This window comes from Thermobia domestica, chromosome 18, assembly GCF_964235325.1.
Source record: "Thermobia domestica chromosome 18, izTheDome1.hap1.1, whole genome shotgun sequence".
NCBI classification, from domain to species: domain Eukaryota; kingdom Metazoa; phylum Arthropoda; class Insecta; order Zygentoma; family Lepismatidae; genus Thermobia; species Thermobia domestica.
In genome coordinates, this window is record NC_137471.1 from 134,151,817 (window position 1) to 134,173,230 (window position 21,414).

Below are 21,414 nucleotides of genomic sequence, written 5' to 3' on the forward strand. Positions count from 1 at the left end.
AGAATATTTATTTATTTATTTATTGAAATAGAACACAACAGGTATTATACCCAATTACAGTGTTCATCTTTCATGAAATAATATATTTACAATTTCCCTTTTAAACCTTGTGAGGCAATCAGCGTAAATATCTATATTATTTGTCATTTTTAAGAGTCTGTTGTAGGTTGCACTAATCCTCCATGTTGGCGACTTATTTAGGATATTCGTCCTTGCTTTTGCACAATGAAAGAAGTTATAGTTTTCTGGACGTGTTTTTCTACATGGAACGTTTATTTGAAAGCTCGAAAGCAATTCGTTGCAGTCTAGCTTATTATTAAGTACCTTGTACAAAAATATTATGTCAGATAACGTTCTTCTTTGTTTGAGGGTTAGAGTTTCAAAATTCCTATTTAATGAATTAGTTTTTTCAGTTTTTGGGAAAATGTTTGTTTCCTTATATACAAGATATCTAAGAAATTTGGACTGGATTTTTTCTATTTTTAGTGAGTTAATTTTTGTATCTGGGTTCCATACAAGCGTCGCGTATTCGAGTTTGGATCGAACGTAAGTTTGATACAATTTATGAAGTGTGGCAGGTTTACGAAACTCCCTACTAATTCTTAGAATAAACCCAAGATTTCTGTTCGCTTCATTTATTATGTTATCAATATGAGGTTCAAATGTAAATTTCGTATCATACATTACTCCTAAATCATTGACAGTACTTACAACGGGTAGTTGAGTCTCATTAATTGAATATTTAAATTGCACTGGTTTTTTACGTTTTGTAATACTCATGATTTTACATTTACTAATATTTACATTCAATAAATTACTTTGACACCATTGCACCACTGAATTTATGTCTTTAAAGTTGATTACAGTCATTTATGGAATTTATACATCTAAAAAGTTTGAGATCGTCGGCATACAACAATTTGTGGGAATACGTTATACATCTAGGAAGATCATTTATAAATATTACAAATAGTAGCGGACCCAAATTTGACCCTTGTGGAACACCAGATAGTTGCAAGTATTCGTTTGACTTGTATCCCTTATACACAACGAACTGCCTTCGGTCTCTCAAATACGACTCGAACAGCCCAATTAACTCTGCGGAGAAGTTAAATTGACGAAGTTTCTCTATTAGTACCTTGTGATTTACTCTATCAAATGCTTTCGCAAAATCGGTGTAGATAATATCTACTTGACCACCTTGATCTAGGATTCTTGCTACAAAATTGTTAAGAATACTGAGATTTGTGACTGTCGATCTACCCTGGACGAAACCATGCTGGTATTCTGAAATTGATAGTTTTATGTGATTTTCAATCCGTTTATAAAGAATAGATTCAAACACTTTAGCAAAAGTACTCAATATTGATACAGGCCTATAATTTTGAATATCTTTACCATTATTAGACTTAGGAATGGAACAGACTTTTGTTATTTTCCATTTACTGGGGAATTTACAAGTAGAAATAATTAGGTTGAATAAAATATAGAGTGGAAGTAGAAAGTGTTCTTCACATCCCTTTATTATATAATCTGGAATACCATCAGGTCCTATCGTTCCTTTCCCCTTCAGTCTTCTTATTGCTTTTTTAATTTCAGACATATCAATTTTTAGAATCCTTAATTTGTCCAGTGTCTCATATGAGCTGTTACTATTACTACTGCTATCCATGATATCTTCGTTATTATAGACTGACTGAAAATATGTAGCAAATGAATTTACAATCTCGTCATTACTAACTAATTCTTGGCTATTGTATGTCAGCGTGTTACAATTAAGGTGTTGGGTCTTACAAGGAGGGTGTCCGAAGTGTAAATCTCAGATTTAAAAAATGTTTGTGCAGATCGTTAGGGGGGTTCATGGAATAAAGATAGCCACAGCTAATTTCGGCGGAACCCCATATTTGGGTGGGGCAGTGCCCCATTTTCAATTTTCGGCTTTCGTAGTAAAAATTGGCCTTTTGATTTGAAAATTGACTTATTGTTGTCGACAATCATTGTCATTCGTCTTCATTTGCGTAAAGATACTTTAATTGTGGGTTGGGGATCAGTGTGTGTGGGGTCCCCCTCACAAATGTGATATATGTTCCCCCTTCATTTTGACGAGCTGAATTCAAATATGTCATTAAAAGTACTTTGTGGAGTACATGTCCGGCACAGATCTCTACCTAGTTTCTGGGATGCTGAATCACAAGTTGAAAGAGAAATGAAGGGCTTGAAATAGGAGTGTGGCAGAATCCGTGCTTACTTTATGGATTGTATGTTTTATAGAAATGAAACTGCTCGAAAAAGTGTTTCGCGCAAAGACTTTTGCAGTACCATCTACATTTCACGAGTTTTATATCTTCGCACTCATCGCATATGATAGTATCGTTTAAGGAAAATGAGAAACTCATTGGATTAACAAATTCTGGCGGCCTCGCATCTACATATCCGAATTTATACCAACTATATTTGAACACTTCATGGTACCTTGGCGATCATAGTTGTTCATCAACTAGCGATTGTAATTTTATAATGTTGTTACGTTGGTGAAGTTGTATATCAATTTGGTGTAAAATTATGAAATCTGTTATTTTCCGTACAAAATTCTTCCATATTCTAAAGCCCCAAACATCCTATGGTTGTAGAGCCCAAATTGTTCCCGGTAGAATCTGTTTGATACATAACGTTTTGTCGTCCGGAATGTGTTGCTGCATCTCTTCCTCGTTAAAAGATGGCCATGAATCTACGAGCAAGACACTTTAATCCCTTATGTTAGGAACTAAAAGCTTAACATTTGGGGCTGCAATAACGTTTTCTTGACCTGTGGTCCAAACTGTCCTGTTAGTTCTTGCAATACAATATATAATGGCCCAACTAATTTTCCACTGGCAGACATAATGGGCATTATTGTATAGCTATGAGATAAAGCATTCTTGGATTGTTCAGAAGCTTCTACTTTTCTTTGACATTGTATAGCTAATGTATGATTATAGTGTAGTTCCCTGGCAAAAACCACTTTGATCGGAATTATATCTTTCCAGCTAGAAGTCACGGATACGTTAGCGGAATTCGATATAGACCATACTTACAATTCCGATCTTACTAGGTCAAAGAAAAGTAGAAGCTTCTGAACAATCCAAGAATGCTTTATCTCATAGCTATACAATAATGCCCATTATGTCTGCCAGTGGAAAATTAGTTGGGCCATTATATATTGTATTGCAAGAACTAACAGGACAGTTTGGACCACAGGTCAAGAAAACGTTATTGCAGCCCCAAATGTTAAGCTTTTAGTTCCTAACATAAGGGATTAAAGTGTCTTGCTCGTAGATTCATGGCCATCTTTTAACGAGGAAGAGATGCAGCAACACATTCCGGACGACAAAACGTTATGTATCAAACAGATTCTACCGGGAACAATTTGGGCTCTACAACCATAGGATGTTTGGGGCTTTAGAATATGGAAGAATTTTGTACGGAAAATAACAGATTTCATAATTTTACACCAAATTGATATACAACTTCACCAACGTAACAACATTATAAAATTACAATCGCTAGTTGATGAACAACTATGATCGCCAAGGTACCATGAAGTGTTCAAATATAGTTGGTATAAATTCGGATATGTAGATGCGAGGCCGCCAGAATTTGTTAATCCAATGAGTTTCTCATTTTCCTTAAACGATACTATCATATGCGATGAGTGCGAAGATATAAAACTCGTGAAATGTAGATGGTACTGCAAAAGTCTTTGCGCGAAACACTTTTTCGAGCAGTTTCATTTCTATAAAACATACAATCCATAAAGTAAGCACGGATTCTGCCACACTCCTATTTCAAGCCCTTCATTTCTCTTTCAACTTGTGATTCAGCATCCCAGAAACTAGGTAGAGATCTGTGCCGGACATGTACTCCACAAAGTACTTTTAATGACATATTTGAATTCAGCTCGTCAAAATGAAGGGGGAACATGTATCACATTTGTGAGGGGGACCCCACACACACTGATCCCCAACCCACAATTAAAGTATCTTTACGCAAATGAAGACGAATGACAATGATTGTCGACAACAATAAGTCAATTTTCAAATCAAAAGGCCAATTTTTACTACGAAAGCCGAAAATTGAAAATGGGGCACTGTCCCACCCAAATATGAGGTTCCGCCAAAATTTGTTGTGGCTATCTTTATTCCATGAACCCCCCTAACGATCTGCACAAACATTTTTTAAATCTGAGATTTACACTTCGGACACCCTCCTTGTTAGTTTTAACAAAAGTCCAGAGCTGGGAAGGATCAGTTTGTAACGTGTTTTCTGTATTCGCAACAAAGTTACTATATTCTGTTCTAATTTCTTTTTTAAGTTCATTTCGTAACTTCTTAAATTCTAGGCAGTGATAAGCTATATTTCTGCTATTGTGCTTAATTGCCCTGTGGTGATGGGCTTTTGCTTTTATTTTCCTGTTAGAATTACATGTTAGAAAATTTAAGAAAAGGCTGAAAACTATAGGATGAAAATAAATCTTTGAAAGACAAAAGTCATAATGATTGCAACGAAGTGGTCCGTGTCAAATATACAAGTAGAAGGGGAGAAAATAGAATAAGTGATTAGTTTTTATAACTGGGTAAAATTATTAGTAGTGATATGAAGTGCCAACGTGAAATAAAAGCAAGAATAGGAAGAGTGAAAGAAGCCTTTAGGAGAAAGAAAAGTCTATTTTGTGAAACCTTGAATAGAGAATTGGGAAAAGGTCTTATAAAATGCTCCGTGTGGAGTATTGTACAATTTCTGGCAAAATCATGGACTTTATGCAAAAACGTTGAAAAACGACTGGAAGCTTTCGAAATGTGGGTGTGGGAAATAATTTAGAGAATTGGCTGGGTCGAGCGAAAAACGAATGAGAGGGTGTTAGAAATGGTGGAGGAAAAAAGAACAATTTTAGGTATTATTGAAAGGAGAAAGAGAAACTGGCTAAGAAGGAACTGTCATTAGAGACGTGCTACAGGGTATGGTGGCAGGAAAGAGAGGGGGAAGGAGACTACAATTAATGGACGATATCAAAACTAAAAAAATATCGTACACGAAGACGAAGATTTTAGCGGAAGATCGTGGAGCATAGAAGCTTCTCAGTTGCTACAAGTGACTTGACAATAATGACAGAATACCTATGATGATGATGACTTTATTACCTTGTTTATCATAATGAGAAGTGTCCATAACTTGTCTTCTGAACAAATATGATTCAAACAACTTTAGGACAACTATTTTAATGCTATATTTAAATAATTTTGGTAGAAATATATCATGATTAACAGTTCGAAACGCTGTACTTAAGTCACAGAATAAACCTAGTGTGTAGTTTTTACTTTCAAAGGAAGTACATGTGTTTTGAACACACTCTCATAGTCCAGTATTTTTCTTCAGAAAACACTGTTGTGCAAGTTTTGTTATTATTTTCACACATATTTATTACCCGCTTAGCCTTACCTATTTCAAATATTTTGAAATCAGATTATAAAAGTGATATTGGTCTCGTTTCGTTATCGTATAGGTATTACTTTTGTTACCTTTAATTTATGTGGAAAGACGCCAGTGCTTAAAGCTAGATTAATTAAATAAGTAAGTGGAGTGGGTTGCACAGTTGTAAAGCACTTTCAGCCTAAGCAATTAAACACTTAAAACTCTAATAGCAGCCATGTGTTTTGATTTCATAATAGGCAAGAAAATGAATGGTTGATAAGCGAAGATTTAAACTAATTTAGAAATTCAATTCTTCTGGATCATGTATTGTCATATGTAATGTGAGCTTCTTTTTTTTATTATAATCCTTAAGCTTAATAAAACCCTTTATCTCTTATAGCTAAATGGTTTGAACAAAGGTAGCAGCCTTGCTCACCGGAACTTAGCTTAATTTGCATGTTAAAAGCACGTTTGATACAATAATTATTTTGCATAATATATTGAAACGTCCTCAGAAATCATAAGGCCATGGCGTGTAGAAATAAATTTATAATGTATGTATCATCTTACCACTTAGAAGGTCTTATAAAATCTTACCATCCTATGCAATAGTATTTTCTAAGACGCTACGCTTAAAATTTTAATTTTATATTTTGTAAAATTCAAACCATTCAAATCTTTTAGGACAAATAATTTCAGTTATACCATGTACTGAATCGATTACCCGCTTCATTGGGTTAAAATAAAAATTCTAAATGCACAACTCCTTATCTCATGTGTCTGGTACCCATAAAATATGCTGTTTTTGTTTCTAGAGGCATGGATTTAAACATCGGAACTATCAGTGTTCATCTCAGCGACCTCGGAAACTATGGTTTCGACACTAACATCGGTCATTTTCGATCATTTTTGTATATCTCCCCCTCCCCTCCCCCAAGTTGCGGAGCTGAATTTGGATTTAAACGGGATCGGAAGTGTCACTATTCATCTCGGTGACCCCAAAAACTATGGATTCGATACTAATATAGGTCATTTCGATCATTTGTATTGTTCTCCTCTTCCCCCTCCCCTAAGTTGCACCGTCAAAGTGATATGATAAAAATCATCCCAGCCCCAAAGATAATCTATGTTGAAAATTTGATAGTAATCGGTCGGATGGTTCAACAGATTAAGAGTCACAAACATAGTCACTTTGAATTTTATGATACAGATTTTCAAATTAGAACTAAGTTTAACTTAGATTAATATACTTTTATATTTCCATACCCTTAAAAGGAAGTAATTAATTTATATGTGTAAATTATATAAAATTCACAGCTTTTCGTGAATGTGACATCTATTGGTCAGAAGATTTTGCCAAAAACAACACAAAGGCTGAATGGATTGGAACCTCCGACAATGCTGATTGGATGCCATAAAACAGCAGATAATGAAAATTACAGATACTTCTCTGATGGACAGTTTGATGAAATAACTGTATGGCTGCGTTACTTGGCTGATGATGAAGTGCACTTCTTTCTTGGAGGCTACGGTATGTTAGTTTTTAGTTCGTGCAATATTAATGTAATATATATATTGTAATGTTTGGTAGAGTCAAATGATAGACCGGGTGTCTTTTCCCCTTCACCAAGTTTTATTACAAGATATAATATAATAAATATAAGTGTCTCTAATTCAATGTCTCTTCCTCAATGACCAAGTGAAGGAATACTAAATGTTTTGCCGGGTGCCCCTTCCACTCGTGGTAGTTTACAGAACACTTTGGCAGGTTGTTGGTTAGGCTTGGCTTATAAGTTCAAGATGGATCCCTAGCCCAGTGCGACATAGGGTAAGGAAGAGGTGCTCCTAGTCCACAGCGACATAGGAAGGTAAAGGTTAGGCGATCAGTTGGTCGACTGATGCTGGGTCCCTCGGTAGTCCTCCTTTTATTTGTCCTCCCCGGGTCCTTCCGTGAGGTCCGTCTGCTTTCGGTGTTCCTCGGTGTCTTCCGTGTTGGCCTGTTGTCTGCTAGGTTGTTTGTAATCATTAACACGTGTTGAGCTGACACGTGCGTCTGTTGTGATGCGAGGATCCTTGCTATATATATATATATATATATATATATATATATATATATATATATATTCGATTTTACAACATGTTTTAAGTACGAGGGTAAGAGAAAAATTATCCGCAATGTAGCTATAACTTTTGTTACATTGTTCATGCTGATCATTCATTTTATTGTCATGTTATGAAAGTTTAATTCTAATTTCTCCATTTGTCTTCCTTTTGTTGCAGATAGACCATGTCCGCTCCACTAGAAGTTTGCACCAAAGAGGAACATGACTTATGAAACCCAAGTCTGTTGTGTATTATTTCGTACCCATAACGCTGACTAATTTCCAAACAATGTGCCACTCAGGGGCGGATCCAGAGGGGGGCGATCGGGGCGATCGCCCCCCCCCCCACCACAAGAGGAAACTTTCTTATTTTATATATAAATAAACCCATCCATAACAAGTTTGGAGCTCTTAAAAGTAGCAGTATTACCGCCGACCGCCCCCCCCAGAAGTCCGTCCTGGATCCGCCCCTGGTGCCACTTCATCAATAGTCACTCTTCTAACAGAACCATGTCACTTGCACTCAATGTTGTCATCATTTGTGGCCATAAATGGTCGTCCGGTTCCTTCCTCGTGCGTAACACTTCTGCGACCATTCTTGAATGTTTCAATCCATTCGTAGATACTCGATTGCGGCAAGACAATATTCCCGTATTGTGCCGAAAGTCTGGTGGATTGCAGCCCCTGATATATCTTCCGACTACGAAAACGGATTACTGTTCGTTATTCCTCTTTGGTACAAACTTCTAAGGGAGCGGCTATGATCTATCTGCAACAAAAGGAAGACAAAGGAAGAAATTAGGATCAAACTTTCATAGCATGACCACAACAACATAATAATAAAATAAACGAGGACAGAAATCAGTATCAACAATGTAAGAAAAATTATAGCTACATTGGGGTTATTTTTTGACTTATACTCGTAATTATGACAAAGATCGTCTACACATTATAAGATAAAGATTCAAGAATTTTGTTTGGAGTCAAGAACGAAATAGAAAGACTTTTTTAATTGCTTTATTCTTCTATAAACTCAAAAACTAAACATGGATAAAGATTGGGTAAGCAAGGAATGGAAGACGGCAATTTAAAAAAAAAAATGCATCCAGTATTAGCTCAATAACAATAACATTAAGATAAGTTGGCAACATTCTTTACCTAAACAATAAAGTGCACAACCTGAGCCAGCCAGTTTACAGCGTGACGCACTACTATTTAACGTGTAACCAGCAGCAATTTGCAAGGTGTTGGTATCTTCATTGCTCCTATGAGCCGCTGTGGCTCAGTAGTAGAGTGTTCACCTCTGGTGCATGATGTCCTTGGTTCGGTCCGAACTAGCATCAAGTGAAGTTTGAGGTGGACAAACACCGTGCCCGTGAGTTTTCTCGGGTTTGTCCCGTTCCCTCCCACTTTCTTCATTATACCATTTTATTCACTTATCATCACCGCCTCCTTTAGCCTAACCGGCATAACAATGGGACTTAAAACTTAAAGATTTCATTTCATTTTTGCACTGTTCCTCTCCAATGCGTCCATTGTATATATTTTCTTTGTTTTTTCATTATTATTTTTAATCTAATTTTTGATCTCCGTGATCATGTAAGTGTCCAAGGGAAAACCAAAAGATTGAAAATGCCAGAGACTTTCAGGAATCATAACTTAAAGTACCAGTACTTAGAAGCCATTATGGCATCCGGTGCCTTGACGGGATTCCTCAGTGGCTGGTATTCTCTGTATCTTGTCTTTCTAGTTCTTTCGCTCCTTGTCTGATTAAGTATTTTTGCGAAAGTTTATAATTTATCTCATTTTGCGTTGTTGTAACAATGATTTATCTATTTTCTGCTAAGCAAATTATATGTAGCACATGTTTGAAACAAAGAAATCTAGAAGCTGGCAAGAAAAACAAATTATCGTCATGACTTTCTATTATTTCACTACCAGAACTTGCGCTGTCTACAACACAGTGCATCCATCACTCTAATACACGCATGAATCTTCTTCCCATTTCCTCACTATATTTTTACGTCCCTTTACAGAGGCAAATGAAAGACAGGAAGACTCACATAGGTAGTGAATAGCTGTAGACAAATATATTGCGGTTATGCTATGTGTTACCTATGATTAACATAAAACAAAACGTACGTAAGAGGTAGTCGTAACAACAATCAACTTTCCTTAGAAAACTAGACATCAATAATTCGTACAGCAATAGTCATGAACATTCTGTTTATGATGAAATGACAGAATAGAGTTTTGGAGGAATGATTTTAATGTGTGTAATTTTATGTTCAGTCGTGTCTGTTGAAACTTCCCAAATAGTAACTCATAACTAGGCATCGGCAAATATGAAACGAGTACATAGCTTAGATTTATATAGATGATGATCAAGTAGAAGTTCAGTAAATGATACACTTCTGTACTTTTTCTCTAATGTTGAGATTGGTTCCAAAGTCTTGATACAATATTCTCTTCTTGATGAGATTTTCGTTGCAAATACTCCTCACTTAGGAAAGCGAAGTTTTTTTTTCTCGACTTGTGCTGATGTCATGTACTCCCTGTACTGATTGTGAAATCGTAAGTACGTGTACCTACGAACATACTTCTCTCACCATATTTGTCAATGTATGAACTTACACGATGATTTTTGTAAGATAAATGACTTAAGTACTTGGAAACAAATTCAAAGACAGAATTACATAGCATTTTTTTAAATAACTAAGGAATTCGTTAATTAATCAAAATTTAGTTTTGAAATATCCAAAGTTTCCTTTCGCTGTTCTTTGAGTCATTTGAAGAGTAATGAAATAAAAATTCAATCACGGACAAAAGTTTAATAATTAAGTTGAATAGCGTCCATGACAATATAAACATAGCATTTTAATATATAGATGTTGAGGTGAGTTTGTGGCAAATTTGGAGAAGTGGTACATGCTATAAAATAGAAATACATTTTTTCTCATGAATCCATATCCAAGCGCCCCCTCATTGCGACTCTACAGGCTTCAAAGTGGCCAGTATGCAATAGATATTGCCATTCCGATTAAAGCGAAGCGCCTGCAATGTCCGTCAACTTGCTGTACGTAGTTCTACTAGTTGCCTAACTTTAGCAATACCCTAGCGACAACGATAATCTTATGAGCTCAAAAGCGTTCCCTAAAACTTTGAATAGGAGAATAATGCGACGTTTTTTGAACATATGAATGAGAATTCGCAAATGTTATCAAAAATTTGGAATGGAGTAATGAAACGACAAGTTTCTAGAGGTCGTGGTTTCCAAGATCTCATTATTAAAGGAATTGGGCTCAAACATATAAACATAGCATTTTAATACATAGATCATTGATTTTTATTAATTTATGTTTTATACTGACAACACAACATTGCTGCACGTCTTGCAAATAAGAACCAGTGGCGTAACTAAGGGCTTGGGGGCCACCCCGCAGACAACGTGGAATGGGGCTTCTTCTCTACGTCCTACATCACGATTTGGGGCCCCGTGATGGCTTCGCCCCCCCCCCCCGCAATGCGGGGTCTGCGGGGCCCTTATTTACGCCCCTGATAAGAACAGAAATAAAACACTGAACTGCTGAACAAGACTGTAATATTCATAAAAATAAAAACTTTACGTGTTACGTTTTGATCTTCTAACCAAGATCCTCATCAGACATACACTAAATCTGTATACAATGCAACCATACTAATATACTTGCACCAAAAATCTACCTGCTCCCTCATTGGTCGGAACAACTAACCAATCAATGACGCCCGTTGATGACAGCCTAAGCCAATTATAGACGCCCAAATCTATGACGACTCGACCAATGAGAGAACATCTCAAAATAACAAGAAAAACATCATGAAGCAGCTTTAACATATAATTAATTCCCTGTGTTTGTCAATAAGCTTTTTCCATTCTTTATTAATACTATAAATACTATTAATACTATAAATTCGTATTTATGTTTCTTCAGTGTTTTTATTTCTTTCGTATAATTTTATGTTATTATACATTATAATTTTCTCTATCTTCTCTTTATAATTATAACAATTGAAGGGTTGGTTTGGTTAAGAAGTTATGTAGCATTTTGTTCAAAATGCGTTGTATTCCATAAATGACTACCTTTGATATGAATTCATGTCCACACAAAGCATATCAAAGTACAAAATCTACAGACGATGAAACGAAAATTTAAAATATAAAATCTCTCCTATATAAAAAAACGAATTTTTGTTAACTATATGTGGTGCGTCAAATGTTATTATTTTCCTACTAGATATGTATCTCATACCTGTACTCGAATCCGGAACGATGTGCACCAAAGACGCACGTGCTAACCACTAGACCAGCGGGTGGGAAAAGCATATATATTTCACAAACCCCCTCTGTTTGCTTCATCATGTAGTCTTCCAGATTACTCCTTGAACTGTTGCTTCTTTTTCCTCTTCTTGTGTTAACCCTAGCACTTATGGTCGAAATTTGATAGATAGTAGGACTTTTTCACTTTTCTGCGGAATTGGGAAAACTGTACATAGAACTTCCATCTTACTTTTTGTGCAAGTGCATGAACAAGTAAGATAGAAGTTCTGTATATAATTTTTCAATTCCGCAGGAAAAAAAAGGCATACTATCTATCAAATTTCGACTATATTGCTGAAGTTAACACAAGGAGGAGGAGAAGAAGACACAAGAAAAATTGAATTGAGGAGTAATTAAGTAAATATCGAGATTTGCGAAGTAAATAGCAAGGAAATACGATAATAGCCGTTGATGCACCACACAGACAACAATATTCGCACATTGACATAAGGTAGTGCCATACTTTGATGCACTCTCGTATAATATTTCAGATATGTTACATGAACCTTTACTCAAACCAATGTTTCAGTTATTTGTTTCTCAATTCCTCCCTATTGTAAATAATAAATAAATAAATAAGATAGAACTTCAAAAGAGAAATTTAAAAGTTCATAGACTTATTGTTTTCTGTTGACAGAAGAGGATTTCAAAAATATGACTCCAAAAAAGTTTTTAAACATGCTGAATTATCTAAATATTACGGATACGAAATCATATTCCAAAGCATCTTCCATGTTTAAAAGAATTACGAAGGCTGAAAACATGAAGAAAGAAGAAACTAATGGGAAAACTGAGGTTGTTGATGAAAACAAGGATACATCAAATAATTCATCAGGCAAATCTCATCAAGGGAAACGTTCCACCTCACCTGAAGGTAATTTATTTTCTTTTCATTCTTAGGAAAATCAGTTTATTATTTCAGTAACTGTTCGGTATTACATAAGTATTGTTGTTCTATAAAATCGCTTTTTTTGCATGATCTGAAGCTCAATTTCACTACTTTCTTTTGAACGACAACCTCAATTCATGACTTTCAGGGCCTGTAGACACCTATTCGGAGGCCTGATACAGTGAGCCAAGAGTATTATTTTTATCTAAATGTATATTTAAGTTATAACTTGTGTAAATAATTGTATATTATTATACTCTAGTTATAATGCAAGATTGTTATTACTCTGAACTTCTGGAGTTCAAAAATACAGGGTAGACTATAAAGAATGATAATATTTGTATATTTCATAATTTTTCCAGTATGTGGATCGAAATTCCAGTATAATTCCAATATTTCCAATATGAGAATTAAATTCCAGTATTTCAAGCATTTCCAGTATCAGTACACATCCTGTATAAGCAGTCATTGATGGTAGTATAGGAGTTCCAGCCTGCAAGAAGTAGCAAATGGTTGCACATGACTCCCGACCGAATCCAAATGGTAACATAAACTAAAATGGAGAGAACACGGGTGCATCATTTTATTAATTTAAGATGCACTTTATAGCAACTATCAGTAACTATAGCAATTAAAGAAGTTCTTGCATAAATTTTATTAAGTCCAACTCCATATTTGATGGGCAATAACTTGAGAGCCGTAGGTCTGCACAGGAATCACACATATCACGCATACCTACACGCAGTGGCGTATTTACGATTTTGTTTTGGGGGGCTTTGCTAACTTTCGGGAGGGGTTGCCTGAAAATGTGAAAATTCTGCAAGATATTTTATCTATTTTATTATAGTAAGATTTCGGGGGGGCTTAAGCCCGGAAGCCCCCCTAAATACGCCACTGCCTACACGTCACATTTCGTCCAATTCTGATGAGTTCGTAGACAGCGTACCATATACAGAGTGTTTCAAAACAACACCGATAGCTTTTGGAGATGATACCTGACACCAAGATAAGACAAAAAGTATAGACCGACCTGGGTGCACAACAGGGGCGGATCCAGGGAGGGACAATCGTCCCTCCCCCAGAGGAGAAAACTTTCTTATTTTATATATAAACAAAACCCATCTCAGAGTTTGGAGCTCTTAAAAGTAGTTCTAAGTAGGAGTATTACAACCCACAGCCCCCCCCCAGAAGTCCGTCCTGGATCCGCCCCTGGTGCACAAATGCTTCCTTTCGGAGTTATAGGCTGCCGAAAACATGAAAAAAATGAATTTTAAAGATCCATGGCTCCAAAACTATGGGACCTATCGTAGTCGGGTCAAGATTTCACTTAGTAATTAATATGTGCGCTATCCAAAAATAAATGTTTCAGAATCCTAAGGTACTCACGCAACTATTTTTATAAAGGGAGTTTGACTACGGACATATACTTTGAAGCACTCACCAACTATCTCTACAAAAACTGTTGCGAAAGTACCTTAGGATTCTGAAACATGGATATTTGGATAGGGCACATACTAGTTCCTAAATAAAGGCTTGACCTAACTACGGTAAGTCCTATAGTATTGGAGCTATGGACCTTTAAAGTTCATTTTTTCATGTTTTCGGCAGCCTATAACACCAAAAGGAAGGATTCGTGCACCCAGGTTGGTCTATACTTTTCGTCTTATCTTGCTGTCAGAAATGACCAAATGTGGTCGGTGTTGTTTCGAAGCACCCTGTATACTGTCCTTGTATATATATATATATATATATATATTTTAATTAGAGGAAGGATGGAATCGAAAGTAGGTCAAAAGAAAATTAATGTTAATGAATTAATTCCCAGAGCGATTTATAGGTAACTTTGTAAGCGTATTACAGAAGTGATCCGAAATGTTATCTGAGTTAAAAGTATTTTACACTCGGAACGATTTACGTTGTTTCTCCAGTAGAGCTTACTTCCCACAACTCTATGACGAATATTCTCAGAGTGTGGAATGATTTTTAAAATAACTCTGAGTGTTCCTATTATGATAGAGGAAAGGAATGAAAGGCTGAATGCACTATTAATGCTGTTCATAAAGAAGATGGAACACACTTTTTAAGATTTCAACAAGTGTGTAATAAAGGGATTTACTGTAGCCAAAAATAAGAAAATAGAAATGGAGACTTTTCTGTTATCGGCTGCAGTGACTCCTTGAATGCAAAAAACTAACTTGAACTAGAAAAACAAAATCACTAACCGAAGCAACGTTTATTTTAAGGTAATAACTGTGTGACAGTTTCGCCGACTAACTGAACATATTGGCTTCATCAAACACTGTGAAGCTAATTTCCAACTAACTGAAAGTATTGGCTTCATCAGACACTATGAAGCCAATCGCCAACTAACTGAACATATTGGCTTCATCAGACACTATGAAGCCAATCGCCAACTAACTGAACATATTGGCTTCATCAGACACTATGAAGCCAATCGCCAACTAACTAAACATATTGGCTTCATCAAACACTGTGAAGCTAATTTCCAACTAACTGAATGTATTGGCTTCATCAGACACTATGAAGCCAATCGCCAACTAACTGAACATATTGGCTTCATCAGACACTATGAAGCCAATCGCCAACTAACTGAACATATTGGCTTCATCAGACACTATGAAGCCAATCGCCAACTAACTGAACATATTGGCTTCATCAGACACTGTCTCTTTCTTAATAATGCCTAGCAGAAGCACAGTGTCTGATGAAGCCAATATGTTCAGTTAGTTGGCGATTGGCTTCATAGTGTCTGATGAAGCCAATATGTTCAGTGTCTGATGAAGCCAATATGTTCAGTTAGTTGACGACTGGCTTCATAGTGTCTGATGAAGCCAATATGTTCAGTTAGTTGACGACTGGCTTCATAGTGTCTGATGAAGCCAATATGTTCAGTGTCTGATGAAGCCAATATGTTCAGTGTCTGATGAAGCCAATATGTTCAGTTAGTTGGCGATTGGCTTCATAGTGTCTGATGAAGCCAACATGTTCAGTGTCTGATGAAGCCAATATGTTCAGTTAGTTGGCGATTGGCTTGATAGTGTCTGATGAAGCCAATATGTTCAGTGTCTGATGAAGTCAATATGTTCAGTTAGTTGGCGAAACTGTCACACAGTTATTTATTTTAAAATAAACGTTACTTTGTTCGGTGATTTTGTTTTACTAGTTTAAGTTCTTCAAGGGCAGCAATGCTAATATGAACCAGTTAGCAAAAGGACTACGCATATATCAGTACCGATACTGACACTCGAGACTGACACTTTATGCTACAAACACATCAGCTAACTCTAGCCATGAAAAAGAGAGAAAATCTGACGAATAGGAAAATTTTACGACAAAATGTTTCTGGAAGAAATCAATAATATCAACACCTATATGTAGAATTTGGTTTTACCCTAATCCGAATTTATATGAGGAATAGTTTGATTCCATATTACATGTGGTATGGCAAAATCAAAAATATTATTATATTTCTAATAACGGAAATTTACATATGCATTTGTAAATTTTACAGATATGGATCCAGTAGACAAAGATATTGAGTACATGGAGACGATGTTGAAAATAGTTGAAAAAATGACAAGCGCCAATAAAGATGAAATGTCATCAAATGATCTAAATGTTTATTCGGTAAGTCATCGTAATACTTATTTGCAAGTAGTTATAAAATGTTAAGAAAAAAGCAATTCTATTTGAAGCATCAAATTTAATTAAAAATAACTGTTAGCCATATTAAATAGGAGTATGTATAATCTTCAAATTTTTAACAACCTGAAAGAGCAAAGTTTACTAGTAAATTATTTTTGGTGAACATTTCGGATACTTACAAACAATTAATCTACAGCAATGTTTCTCAAAGTGTGAGTCGTGACCCATCAATGGGTCGCGGGTCGTTTTTTAGTGGGTCGCGAGAAGTTTTTTTCCTTTTAATTATTAAGTAGTCTTTGAGTTTTACGTCCCACGTTTATGCCGGCTAGGCTAAAGGAGACGGTGATGATGAGAAATGAATGAAATGTTGGAATGAAGAAAGTGAGAGGAAACCCACGCACACGGTGTTTGTCCACCGCAAAGTTCACTTGGCGCGAGCTAGGATCGAACCAAGGGCCCCATGCACCAGAGGTGAACACTCTACCACTGAACCATCGCGGTCCCTCATTTAATTATTAAAATTTCATTTTGATGCAGAAACATATGTTGTGAAGTACTATTCACAAAATGAGAATTGGAAGCGTTCGATAATAAGGTAACGAGTAAGTGGTTACTCAGAGCCCCACACTATTTTACAGTCAGCAGAGATGCTGGGTTAGGATGGAAAGAGAGTGGGTGAGTCAAAATCTGTCACGAGGTGGGGCACTGCGTCGGGAGGAATGTTACCTCTGTGTTACCTTTCTATGGAAACAGTTTAACCCTCTTTGTCCATGTGTACAATTTCATATAACAGATACAGTTATTGAGAAAGAAATTTACATTACACTTAATCGATCGTCACCGACTGATATTCCTCTACCGAGAGGGCAACTATATTCATAATCATAAATTTACATTACAATTTAGTTTGAAAGTGAGATATTTACGATAGATATAAAAGATACCAACTAAATTTGGATTTATTAAAATTTATGCATCGAGTTCTACTTTGTAACATTCATGATCGCTCGGGGTGATCACAACATCTCCAAATAAATTTCATATTAATCATTCGTACGGACTGTTATTGAATGAACTGGAATAATTACAACTGTCTCTTTATACCTCTCGGTAGCTAGGTCGGCTACAAAATACTTTTTATCATTTAATGTGGGTTGCAGTAACAACAAGTTTGAGAATCACTGATCCAAAGTAAATATAGTTTTTTTTTTTTTTTAATTAGTATAGCTAAATTGAAATCAAAGTTAATACTAGGAAGAAAAATAGATTTGTAGCTACACAAAACAGTAATGAATAATAATGAAATAATGGCAACCAACTTCCTTTTCCAAATGACTTATAACCAAATTTTTAGTCGTCCATTACTACAATTAATGAGATTACTTTCATAAGAAAAATCGAAGAGATTTTTTTTTTTTTTAAATCAAAAGATCCAATATATTTCAATCAAAAATTTTCTTGTACACTTTATATCTAAAGAACCACATGTACTGTAGCCAAACCCAAACTATCATTTAATTCAGTATGATGTGCTTATTCCGTAGAAAATACGGAAACTTGATTTAGGGGCCGTTCAAAACTTTTGTGACCCACTGATCCAAAAACTAACAATATATTTCAGCCAAAATTTTTCTTGTCGGCCTTATATCTGGAGAACTACATATTGTGTAGCCACATCATAGAACAACATATGATTAATCTAGTGACCAAAGACATATCACGCACCAAAAACTTGCAGTAGTTGGCCAAAAAGAGAGAAAAATTATAGATTAAAATTTAGTGCTTAAAAATTCTCGCCGAGTGATATATCCCCGTTCACTTTACAAAATCTTACACTATACTTCCGTCTACCTTACGTCTAGGAGGACTTTAAGCCAAAAACCATACCGAAATTACATTGTACTAATTTTCAATTTGACGAACAAAATTTATATGCTCCTACTCCGGCTTACCTCACGTTTTATTCTAATGGAAACGTAATAGTTACGGGTAGATGACACAAGATAGATGGCGTTTCAATCGCTTCGAACAAACGAATATCAAAACCCTGATATTGACCTACAGAGTCAATGTTTTCATACCCAAGTTTATTCAACTAATCAGCTGATCGGAAATGTTCAAAGTTCTTCGACTTTTTTTTTCAAGAACTTGCAGAGAAATGTCTCAAAACCCAAACTATCACTTAACTCAGTATGACGTGCTTATTCCGTAGAAAATAAGAAAATTCGATTTAGGGGCCGTTCAAAAATTTTGTGGCCCCTGATTCAAAAACTAACTATTGGTCAGGATCGCAATCTTTTGATGTATTTTTGGATTATTCCTAAAGTTCTTGGCCAAAAAATTCTTGTTCATTTATTTTGACTAAGTATACAGTAAAGAATGCATACTAACCTTATTTAGTATATAATAGCTTCTCTTGACACATTAGAAATTAAACTAGTAGCGAGTATTAGTTGCTACCATCAAATTAGGTAATGTCAATATTGCCAGGTCAAAAACTGAACTTGGATTATTGTATTAAATAATTATTGATGATTTTTATAAATTTCATGATTAGCATCACATACCAATATGAAGTACCATTTTTGTTGTTAAAATAAAGAATGCTTAGTAATTACTTCTTTGCATCTGTATTTTAGAATTATGAATTATGTATATTTTCTGTTTGAAATAAACGGTTTGAGAAACCTGATACATCGTTTTCATTATTTTTACAATTTGTGATAATGTATCTTGTTCTGATATTGACATGCTACTTTATATACTTACCGTCTTCATTTATTTGTCTTTAAAATAACTATCGAACTTAAGTAATGATTTTTAAACATTAATTGGAGGAATTTGAACTGATTTGAGATCATATCTATCAAATATAGTGTTCAATTTTTGTGATAGCTGGAAACTTTAGTATGCTAATCAATCTCCTATGGGGGCTTCATTTTCAATATTTTCGCCCATTATGTCATTTTTTTTCATAATATATTAATCATACCACTTAAAAAAATTAATTATATATTTAAATATGCAGAGTGAACCTAAAAGATGTGCACAAACTCGGGAGGTGATTCGTAACATAAAAAGGAGACATAACTATTCTATCAGGCCTTGTTTCCATTTTGTACTAATACACAATAACACACTGAACAAGGCTGATAATATGTATATATATATAAAAAAAAACATTATCACGTAACAATTTCAACACAATAACTGTGTCTTCATAAGACTTCCACTCTTTCTGACTGCTTGGGAGTTGGTCATCACTTATATACTCTCCGGAGATCAACTTTTAAGTAGGCTCCGCCCCTTCATTAAAAAGTAACACTTATGTGGCTTTCACTTTCACTTTTTAGCTGCACACGTGTCCAATTAAAAGTTTACTTGCACACATGTCCAATTAAAAGTTGATCTCCGGAAAGTATATATAAGTGATGACCAACTCCTAAGCAGCCAGAAGGAGTGGAAGTCTGATGAAGACACACTTATTGTGTTAAAACTGTTACGTGATATTTTTTTTTTTTTTTTTTTTTTTTACATATCACATAGCCTTGCTCAGTGTGTCATTGTGTATTAGTAAAAAGAAAAAGAAGACAATATGTCCTCTTGCATATTGTCGAATTCCACGTCGTCTGTACATCTTTCTATTCCGTTCCAATTGTCAGGATTTGATTTTCGATTCCAAGTCGACACCCCTGTTACTCGTACACGACGCGGAATTCGACAACATGCAAGATGACTGTCTTCTTTTAATGTTACGAATCATCTCCCGAAGTATATGCACATCTTTCTGTTCCGTTCCAATTGTCACGATTCGATTTTCGTTTTTATGTTGGCACCCCTGTCACTCTCGCACGACGCGGAACTCGACAATACGCAACAGGACTTTTTGTCTTTTTTTGATGTCACGAATCACGTTCTGGAGTTTGTGCACATCTTTCAGGTTCACTCTGTATATGGAATTACGCAAAAAAAAAAAAAAAAAAAAAAAAAAAAATGTTCAGGTTTCGCTTATACTACATAGACATCTGTCAGATACGAACTCAATAATGGACTTTCTATCGTCTCATAGTTTTACTATACTTCTCTAATATTTACACAGGATTTCCTCTATCTAACAGATTCTCTACAGCTTTTGGCAAATCTATCGCTCTTCGCTTAATCATAATTATGAGGATACCCTCGTATCACAATCCTCAGTTCTCTAATTGCATTTAAGAACAACAACTACAACTATTTACACAGCATATAACATGGCAACTCCTTTCCTTAGAGCATATGGCTGTTTCCACATTTTCTGCCGTACTCTAATTATTTCCCAACAATATCTATTTTACTTTCCGAAATCTATAGTGTGGTTAGTTTCATCATTGAAATCTTGTTCTTCAATTTGATACAATAGGTATGATCAACATATAAACAAAATAGCATAGTATAGGGAAAATCAAGAGAAAAAAGCATCTACAAAAATATTATTGGAATATCAAAATTTCCAGTTATTACACAGAATTTAATGAATATGATCTCACACGAATTGACACTTCTCCAGTTGAATCGGTAAGTGGAAGAATTGTACAAATCAAAAATCACACTTCATGAATATTCTATTAAGAAAACTATGTTATGCTGTTACACACATGAAATTCATTTTTAAATTACGTAATAGCTTGAAAACTGTTATACCAAATCATAGGAACGTGTTATTTTCTGCATTCAACAATTATTTTTGATGTTAGGTATAATGGTGTATTTTGACTTGTACTGTTCTTCCATTCACCGATTCAATTAATATTGAAAAAATCACTATTTTCGCTGAAATTTATTTTACAGGCAGATATAAAAGACAGGAGGGGGAGGGAGATTTATCAGCTTGCCTGTAAATATCAGAATCAATATAGAAATGATGCAGGGAAAGAAAAAGTATAATTAAGATACTTATCAGGGATTAAAAAAAT

General features: G+C 35.2%; 1 protein-coding gene across 4 annotated transcripts in view; it reads left to right on the plus strand.

Moving 5' to 3' along the window:
- Nucleotides 1-21,414, plus strand: part of LOC145676093 (adhesion G protein-coupled receptor L4-like) — a 295,890-nt gene that overhangs the window by 203,785 nt on the left and 70,691 nt on the right. For all 4 annotated transcript variants that reach the window (XM_081746971.1, XM_081746972.1, XM_081746974.1 and 1 more), the window contains 3 exons: nucleotides 6,766-6,979; nucleotides 12,545-12,781; nucleotides 16,329-16,444. In XM_081746971.1, the coding sequence (XP_081603097.1) occupies nucleotides 6,766-6,979; nucleotides 12,545-12,781; nucleotides 16,329-16,444 (567 nt within the window). The remainder of the gene's footprint in view (nucleotides 1-6,765; nucleotides 6,980-12,544; nucleotides 12,782-16,328; nucleotides 16,445-21,414) is intronic.